This window comes from Thecamonas trahens, assembly GCF_000142905.1.
Source record: "Thecamonas trahens ATCC 50062 unplaced genomic scaffold supercont1.11, whole genome shotgun sequence".
NCBI classification, from domain to species: Eukaryota; order Apusomonadida; family Apusomonadidae; genus Thecamonas; species Thecamonas trahens.
This window is the reverse complement of record NW_013657669.1, coordinates 471,659-480,417: the sequence shown is the minus strand read 5'-3', so window position 1 is coordinate 480,417 and position 8,759 is coordinate 471,659. Positions and strand designations below refer to the sequence as shown.

Below are 8,759 nucleotides of genomic sequence, written 5' to 3'. Positions count from 1 at the left end.
ATAAGAGTGTCTCAGAGCTTCAGACGGGGACTGTTTGCGCTGCTTTGGTCAGTCATATTGCTCCCCTCGCCCCCCGTCTTTTCGGCGCTGGTGCGAGTTCTGGGGCGGGCGGGATCGGGCAGTGCGGAGGGCAGCTCAGCCGCCCCCGTGGTCCTGTGAGTTCATTTATCGGGATTCTCCCACCTGCGAGTCTTCCCGCCTATGCTCTCTGCCGTTGAACAGAATCGTCGTGGCTTGCCTCTGCTCCTGGTATGTAGATCAGAGATTCCACTTAACTCCTCGTGGTCACCGTGGGTGGGGGGGGGGGGGGGGGGGGTCAAGTGGGTGAAGGAACAAGTGTTGCAGGTGGCCTTCGTCAGAGAGCTGGCTAGAAATAGCCGCCGCGCGATCGGGCGCCCATGGGGGCTGCAAGGACAGGGATGACGTACTTGACAAAGTGGTTGTCAAAGCAGGGCGAGGAGTAGTCCTGGTGGTGGCAGGTGGTGGTGCCCCAGGTGATGCGACCATCGGCGTCGAGCGAGCGCAGACCGAACCAGTCGTCGCGGTAGAGCGCAGTGTCGTTGACCGGGACGAGACGCGATGCCGAGTCAGCGGCATAGAACCAGAACCAGCCGGTCTCCTTGGGGATAAGCACGGTATCGACGTGCGAGTAGAGGGCGACGAGGTGGGTGAGCGAGGCAAAGCGGGCTTTGCGGGCAGGATCCGGATGCGACGGGGCATCAGGGTTGTTGTTGAGCATCGGAAGCCAGGTGCAGCGCGTAGTGTACTCGGCAAGCTTGTAGGGGTCTTTCCAGTAGTTGGCCGGCGCGACGTGGGCCTGGATCTCGCTGTTGTAGGGGATGGTGTTGAGCACGTGGTCGACGAGTGGGTTGAACGGGCCGAGATTGGGTACGCCCCAGATGCCGCCCTGGACGGCGACCCAGGAGATGAAGGCGTTAACCGGCGGATCGTTGACGAGCTCGATGTAGCCGCGGCAGTTCTGTCCACCCTGCGAGACACAGAGAAGATTAAAGCCGCCCGCAAGCTGGGGAATGGCCTTGAACTGCTTGGCCATGCTCGCCACCTGACCGGACATGTTGACAAAGATCGAGTCTGGAATGGTGTCGTTCTCGATCTTGACCTTGTACACAAACACTCCCGGTAGCAGCCTCTTGGTCAGCGCCTCGGCGTGGTCCATCGACGCCGATGTCGCATCAATGCCGTGCATGAGGACGACCGGCACAGGTGCAGGTGCACTTTGGCCAGAGCCAGGAGAGGCAAGGGCAAGGCTCGCCGTGAGAAAGGCGAAAGCAAAGGCGGCGGCAACTGTGGTAGGGGAGGCCATCAGTGCGCGTGTGTGTGTGTAGGTATGTGTGTGTGTGTGTGTAGTATGTGTGTGTGTGGGAATACTGCTTGCGTGGGAGGGGGAGGGGGGGGGGAGGGGGGGAGGAGGGAGGAGGAAGTCGCATTGTCCGTGCAGGGGGCTGGCTTCAACTCGCGCTGGCGCCAAACGCCAACTCATTGCCCCCACCACCACCGCCACCCCTAACCACACACACACCACATACACACCACACACCACACACCACACACCACACTCTACACTCTTCACTCCACGCAACACTTCTCCTTCCACGCAACACTCCTCCCCTCATCCTTCAGCCCCCCCCACCACACCCCACCACCCCCCTCCACACCCACCGCGTGAGTGCTCCCGCCCCCCCCCCCCCCTCCCCGTCACTCACGCGTGCATGGCTTACCGAGACCGGGAAGAGTCGCCAGTCTCGGACGACGATCCGACGCTGGCATTCTCGCAGCTCTCTCAGTGCACGCAATCATCACAGCGCGGCCGCAGAGTTGAAGACTACATTCTGGAACACACCATCGGTGTCGGCGAGTTCTCAAAGTACGACCTTTTTTCGGACCACGACCTTTTTCAGACCACCAGCCTCCTCCCCCCCAGACTTTGGCCAGTGAGCGCAAGCTATCCCCACCCACACTCACACACCTCACAGAGTCAAGGCGGCCCGCAATGTGCACACCGGCGAGTATGTGGCGGTGAAGATCATTCCGATGGCGGCGATGAAGGCCAATCCTGTGCTGCAGCAAGAGTTCCTCATCCACACCAAGCTCGACCACCCCCACGTGGTGCACATGATCAAGTTTGTCAACTCGGACCCCGAGGTCCTGTATGTATTTCTGGAGCTTGCAGCCGGCGGTGAGCTCTTTGACCGCATCGAGCCAGACGTGGGCATGCACTCCGAGCTGGCCAAGGCGTACTTTGCGCAGCTTCTAGTCGGCGTCGAGTATCTGCACTCGATCGGCGTGGCGCACCGCGACATCAAGCCCGAGAACATCCTGCTCGACGCGGCAGGCAGCGTCCGCATCACCGACTTTGGCTTTGCCACCGACTTTCTCGACGACAACGGGAGCGAGCGGGTGCTGACGACCCGGTGCGGCTCGCCGCCGTACGTGGCACCCGAAGTGCTGACCGGCTCGTACCGTGGGCCGCCGGCTGACGTCTGGTCGGTTGGCGCTGTCCTCTTTGTCCTCCTCACCGGCCAACTCCCGTGGGACTCGCCGACGCATGCATGCTTCGAGTACACGGCCATCACCGAGGGCAACTTTGACTTTGCGCCGTGGTCCTCGCTCCCGCCGCCCGCACTCGCCCTCCTCCGCACCATCTTTGTGCTCGATCCGGAGAAGCGGCCGACCATCCAGCAGATCCAGCAGTGTGGCTGGCTGACCGGCGATGGCGACGACGGGCGCAAGCGCGGGCGTGCCCCGGTCTCGTCGTCGCCGACACGGCACCTGGCGGCGCTGACGGTTGCCTCGCCGTCGCCGTCGCCGTCAGCCAAGCGGCGGAGGCTACTCCCGCAGGTATCGCGGACCACATCGGCGTTTGCCATGTCGCAGCCCGAGCTCGAGCACGTGTCGGTGGCGGTCAAGGCCGCACCAACCTCGTCGGCCGCCTTCTGCGAAATGGCGCAGTCGCAGCCGATCCGCGCCGCCGATCTTTACGCCACCGCCGGGCCGTCGGCCGCCACGCAGCTCAACGAGTTCAAGGAGGTGGTCGAGCGGATGACCCGCATCTCGCTCGACGTTCCGGCTGTCGCCTTGTTCCGCCTCATCGCCGACGCGCTCGAGGCCGCCGGCGCCCGCGTCCGGCCCATCCCAGACCAGTTCCGCCTCCTCGTCACATACTCGACTCGGTTCGGCCAGCTCTCGCTCGTGGTACGGCTCTTCCGCGGCGGTACCAAGCGGGTGATGGCCGAGTTTATGCGCGCCCGTGGCGACATGTTTGAGTTCAAGAAGCTGTTCAAACGGGTCAAGGCCGACGTCGAGGCCGCCGCCCTCGCTCTTCCGCCGCCGCCCTCGCGCGCTCCGTCGCCGCCACCGATACTCGCTCTCTCGCAGTGTTGATTGAACCGTGTGGTCCCCGTTTGCTCGTCTGGCCAGGTAAAACAGCCCACCACGGTAGTGGTACGACGGCAGTGGTGGTGTGGGCTGTTTCACCAGAGGGTCGTGGCTGGAGCAAAAAGAGAATTAGGCTAGTGCTACAGGTCCCCGCCGCAAGACCCTGGCAAATGACTCAAGTCCCTGACGATCATTTGCACGGTAGTGTACGCCACCTCGCTCAGCTAGGCCGTCCCTGCACCTTTCCCCAGCATGCGGTGACAGTGTTCGATGTCTCGCCTCCTGCGGTTTCCGCATTTTTAACTCCGAGAGGGCGTCCCCCATCGGGGATGTCCTAGCGGAGACTGTAGGGCGTACAAGGACCCAGCGTCTACACGAAAATAGCGCTCTTCCCGCGCAGACCGTCACGTTCAAGTGACTGTCCACACCAAGAAAAGCGTGGCACGCCGCAAGTTCAAGTACGAGAGCGAAATTTTGCTCTCCGCCCCCAAATGGGTTTCGCACTCCCGCCTAGCCACCGCACTTTGGGGGCATGTTCTCACTCGCCGCCGACCCTGCTCCGCTGCCGTGCCCGCTCGCGCAGCCGATAGTACGAGTTCTCTTCAGGTCCACCCGCATCGTTAACTTTCTGCACAGGCGGTGCTCCATGAGAGCGGTCAGGCGTGAGCATCGGGTCGTTCCACGGACTTGTGGCCCGGTCCTCCAGCCGCCGCTGCGGCACCAGCCGTAACTGTGGTGCGGCTGGCTCATGCGCGACGGTGGCTGGCTCGGGGACGCTAGCGTCAGCCTCGCCATCTCTCTCGCCATCATCGCCCTCCCATTCGCTCCCCACCACCACCGCTGCGCCATGCTCGAGCGCGCGCTGGGTCCGCCGCACCGCCCGCGGCGGCTCACGAACATCTGCGGCCCGCATGGCCTCCAACTCGTCGGACGAGATGTACTGCCAGGGAAAGTCGGTCCGCGACGGGGCAGCCTCCTGCATCAGCACCTTGAGCTCGGCCAGCAACGCCGAGTCCGTGTTGCTCGCCAGTCGCTCCTCGCACGAGCTCACTCCCGCACGATAGCCGAGCCAGAGCCCGAACCCACCTCCGATCATGTAGGTGAAGACGTTGATTCGGGTCGGAAACCGGCGCGACAGCACCAGCAGCGGCGCCGATCCGCCCAGCAGTCCCAGCGCAGTCGACCTGGACACACTCGACGCGCAGTGATTGAGCACATCTTGCTCCGTCTCTGTGAACTGCTCGCCCCTCGGTCGCCCCCTCCCTCCCTGATGTGAGCCATTGTCGTCGTCAGCCCGAGCCGACCTCCCCCCCCCCCCCCCACTACAAACACCGAACACTGTACATACCGGAAGGTACCGCTCCAGTCGCACCCGCGCATCCGCACTCGACAGCGCTCCGCCCATGGAATGCGTCGCAAGAGTCGTGTGGTTCGAGTGAGGGGTTGAGTTGACTTAGCAGCAGGGGGGCGCCTTGGGTGCTCGGGCGTCGGCTCTGGCTCTGGGCGACCTGGGGACGCATTCCTCGCCACTGGCCGCCAACCACACTCCATGGACACCGCTCGAATGCCGTCGACCTACTCTGTCCCAGATTTTCTTCATCGCGCGTCGCTAGCTACTGGAGTGCTGCAGGGAGCATCGGCGAGGCCGGCGAGATCGGCTCGGCAGCGGCGGCGGCGTTGACGGCGACCTCGGTGGCGAGGGCAAAGAGCTCGTCCACCGAGCGCCAGTCGTCCAGATCGACGGTGGCAAAGTGGAGCGCGCCAGCGGTTCGCGCCTCCTTGCGCGCCTGTCGCAGGTTGATCGCCTTGCGTCCGCGCCGGGCGCCATAGGTGGCGGCGACCACAAACGGTGCGCTCGCCTGGGCCGGACCGAGCTGTGGGCTCCACATGTCCAGCGCCGCCTGCAGCGAGGCCTCATCGTTGCCGTCGCACACGAGAACAAACACGTCGGTGTTGATGGCGGCCATGGTCCGCTGCTTTGACGCAGCTTCGCCCCGCCCCCCGGGCGTCTCCCACAGATGGGCGTAGACCGGCTCGCCGTCGACAACGCACGAGACCTTGGTCGGTGGGCTCACGCCCGCGGCCACCCCGGTCCCGGCTTTGCGCATCGCGCGGCTCCACGTCGATGCAGCAGTCCGCGCCGCCACCAAGGTCGACTTGCCAGACTTGGGCGGGCCGACGAGCGTGACTTTGAACGAGCGCACGCCGAACTCGCCCCAGTACAGGCCGTCGTCACTTGCCGCGCCACCGTCGCAGTCAGCAGCGACAGTGCTCGCAGCAGCAGATGCCCGATTCCGCCGCGCCACACGGTACTCGTGCAGCGTGGAGGCTGTCGGGAAGAGACCAAAGATGTCAAAGTTGCGGCATGTAACCTCGAGCATGGTGCCCTTGCCGATGACCAACCGAGCCGCGACAAGGCCCTGCAGCCGCTCGTGCATGGCGACCATAGCGTCGGCAATGCTTGGTCCGTCGTCGTCATCGTCGGACGAGACCGAGTCCGAGGTTGAGCTCATAGCGGCGTCGATGACACCTGCAGCTGCGTGCAGCTTGTCAAAGAACGGCATTAACATGTCAGCGAGTGTAGCCCAAAGATTCTTGGCCTTGAGCAGCTTGCGCAGCTGGTGTCGGATGCTACTGGCCCGGCCCGCACCCGGCCTGTTGCTCTCGCCCTCGCCCTCATCCACGCTCTCGTCATCACTCTCGTTGTCCGAGTCATCGCCGTCGCCAAGCGGGAGGCAGTCGGCAAGGTCGGCTGGTGCCGCCAGCGAGATGTCGGCGGTTACGCTAGCGTGGCGCAGTGCCTCGATGACCGGCCCGATCCAGGTGGCACCGACGCCATTGCGGCGAACCCGGCCCAGGACATGCAGCGCCATGTCTGACGCAACTGCGTCAAGCGTGACGGCAACCGCGGGTTCGGCCTTGGGCCCGCCGGGCCGCTGCGAGCACTCGACCTCGCCGTGCAGCTCACGGATCTGCAACTGCTTCAGCACCATCTGGACCATCATCGACTGCTTCGTTGCCGGAAGCCCGATGCTCACCACCAGAACCAGGCCGGACGAGACCTCGGTCGAGTCGCGGACCGTGACTTGCGGATCGTCGACATCCTCGACAGGCAGCAGCGCGAGAGCCAGCAGCTCACAGAGCTCGTCGGCGATGGTGTCGGCGTCAGCTCGCCCCAGCCCGGCCCGAACCGAGACCACAACCTCAAAGCGAGCCGGTTCGCTGCGATCCGGCCCGCAGTGCGGCGCGACCTCGCTCTCGTCGCAGACAAGGCGAACACTGGCCATGCTCCGTTGGGAGGCCGGTGGCGCGCGGGCCATCGGCCCGGCGCGCAGCCGCAGATGGCTCCCCAGCATGTCGTCGTTGACATCCGCGGCGGCTCTGCGCTCAGCGGCCCGCTCGAGCTCGAGCTCGGACGCCGCCGAGCGGACTGACCGCAGCACAAACGACGATTGCTTGGAGAAGACCTGCGACGAGAGCTTGAGCTTGAGCGCAGTGAGGTTTCCGTCCGTGGTGTGGCGCTGGTGGCCAAGAGCGAGGCCGGACTCGTCGGGGCCAGCCGCGCCAAAGCCGGGCATGCCGGCCAGCCACCACTTGGCAAACTCGGCCTCGGAGATCTGCGCGTCGTTGTCGAGGTCGATGGCGGCCAGCGCGGCGTCGAGCTCGCTCTCGGTCAGTAGAACGCCCATCATGTACGCGAGCTGGCGAAACTCGGAGCGGTCGATAAACGATGAGCCGTCCGAGTCGCACTTGACAAACGCAGCATGGATACGCCGCCGGGTCTCGGCGTCGGCGATGGAGAAAGGGTCGTACGCGGCGGCAATGCCCGCGGCCGGTCCGCCGACCGCCAGCCCACTGCCGACCATCGACGAAGTGCTCTCAGTCAACGTCCACACATCAGTGAGCGCCACGCCAGCAGCCGCGAGGACGAGCCGGACAGGCGACCGCTTGAGCACCTCGCCGCGGAGCAGCCGGAGCATCGCCTCGTTGTCCTTGGTCTCTGCCTTGAACTCGAGAGCAAGCTCGGTCCGGACCCGCGCCAGCTCGAGCATGCCCGATGCGCCGTCGCGGACAAGCGGTGCCGAGACGGTCACTGTCGCGGTCCCCACCGGGAGCGAGAGCATGCGGCCACACTCGTCGAGCTGGGCAGCATCAGACGCGACAAGGGCGATGATGACGCCATGGAGCGGGTGGACGGCGTCGTCGCCGTCGGCGAGCGCCACATCAACCGCGCCGGCATGGAACCGCACCTTGACGTTGGTGTATGTGATGCTGGCCTCGGTCCGCGGACCCTCGGCCTTGCCGTGCACGATCACCGGAACGCAGTGCGGCGCCAGCGACTGTGCCGAGGTGGCAAACCGGGCTCGCGCGCCCGGCGAGAGCACCTCGTACTTGGAGGTCACCGCGAGGCCTGCGGCCTTGAGCAGGGCGCGAACGGGTGAGACCGTGTCGAGCTGGTGCGAGAGCGCCTCAATCGTCTTGCCGTCGAGCGCCGATGAGACGACCGCGTCGTAAAAGATTTTGTCAAAGACGGTCTCGACAGGGAGTCGGTCCATCCGGCCCTCATATGCGCGCGAATCGAGGTGCAGGCCACCAGAGTAGTAGGTGACAACGTCAAAGACGCCACAGTCTTGTGCCGCCAGCAGCGCCAGTGCCGCCTGGTCCGAAGCCAGCAACGCCATGACCAGCAGATGCAGGCCCGACGAACCCGAGCCGTCGCTCCCATCACCCAGCCGCAGCTCAACACCGGCTCGCGGACGGGCAACCAGCTCACTGCAGCGCGCTGCACCCATCGCAGGCGTTGCCTGCAGCGAAAGAGTCAGTGACGGCTCTGGCGACGCAGCAGTCGATCCTGTACGGACCCGCGACGGAGAGCGAGATGCCAGCGACGCATATCTTGCTCTCGGGCTGAGACTGTGTGGTGGAGTGCCTGGCGGCAGCGACAGAGAGGCCAGCCGACGTGGCGGCGATGGCGATGACGACGGCGACAGCGCAGGTGTCGACAGCGATGCTGCGATGGGTGGCAGTGGCGCGAGTCCAGCAAGCGGCGAGGCCAGAGGTTGGCGCGGCCGGCGGGGTGGCGAGGCGGAGGCAGCGCGAGACAGCATGGACGGATCGTGGTCGAGCGCGGCCAGCAGGCGAGTGAAGGACGCCTGCGCAGCGGCATGGTCAGCCTGGGTGGCAGCAAGAGCAGCCGAGAGCGGAGCAGCAGACGAGGCAAAGAGGTGAGCCAGTGCAGCAGCCTTGGACGAGACAGACCGGTAGATTGGCGAGGTGAGGATGTCCACAATGGCAGACTCGGGCACCGACATTGCCCGTGGGTGGCGGGTCGAGTGCGGGAGCGGGAGCGAGAGAGCGGTGGC

General features: G+C 65.1%; 4 protein-coding genes across 4 annotated transcripts; 1 reads left to right on the top strand and 3 right to left on the bottom strand.

Moving 5' to 3' along the window:
• Positions 1-309: 309 nt before the first annotated feature.
• On the bottom strand, positions 310-1,207 carry AMSG_03119 (uncharacterized protein; the record flags this gene model as incomplete). The annotated part of the gene is made up of 1 exon (XM_013904996.1): positions 310-1,207. One exon carries the CDS (start codon positions 1,205-1,207, stop codon positions 368-370), a length of 840 nt encoding a protein of 279 aa, XP_013760450.1. The 3' UTR covers positions 310-367.
• A 523-nt stretch (positions 1,208-1,730) lies between these two features.
• On the top strand, positions 1,731-3,449 carry AMSG_03118 (CAMK/CAMKL/CHK1 protein kinase; the record flags this gene model as incomplete). Its single annotated transcript, XM_013904995.1, has 2 exons — positions 1,731-1,885; positions 1,995-3,449. The coding sequence occupies 2 exons, from the start codon at positions 1,731-1,733 to the stop codon at positions 3,400-3,402; spliced, it is 1,563 nt and encodes a 520-aa protein (XP_013760449.1). The 3' UTR covers positions 3,403-3,449.
• A 76-nt stretch (positions 3,450-3,525) lies between these two features.
• On the bottom strand, positions 3,526-4,822 carry AMSG_11747 (uncharacterized protein). The gene is made up of 2 exons (XM_013905042.1): positions 4,745-4,822; positions 3,526-4,633 (listed from the first exon to the last, which is right to left on the bottom strand). Exons 1-2 carry the CDS (start codon positions 4,799-4,801, stop codon positions 3,935-3,937), a joined length of 756 nt encoding a protein of 251 aa, XP_013760496.1. The 5' UTR covers positions 4,802-4,822; the 3' UTR covers positions 3,526-3,934.
• Positions 4,823-5,009: 187 nt separating this feature from the next.
• On the bottom strand, positions 5,010-8,708 carry AMSG_11746 (uncharacterized protein; the record flags this gene model as incomplete). The annotated part of the gene is made up of 2 exons (XM_013905041.1): positions 5,010-8,248; positions 8,357-8,708. The coding sequence occupies 2 exons, from the start codon at positions 8,706-8,708 to the stop codon at positions 5,010-5,012; spliced, it is 3,591 nt and encodes a 1,196-aa protein (XP_013760495.1).
• Between the last annotated feature and the right edge of the window lie 51 nt (positions 8,709-8,759).

Bases quoted from the DNA above. Each gene is read 5' to 3' on its own strand.
- AMSG_11747 (XM_013905042.1), bottom strand. From the start codon at position 4,801: ATGGGCGGAGCGCTGTCGAGTGCGGATGCGCGGGTGCGACTGGAGCGG. The intron at 4,634-4,744 runs GTATGTACAGTG...AGGGGCGAGCAG, and splicing joins GACTGGAGCGGTACCTTCCG to TTCACAGAGACGGAGCAAGA.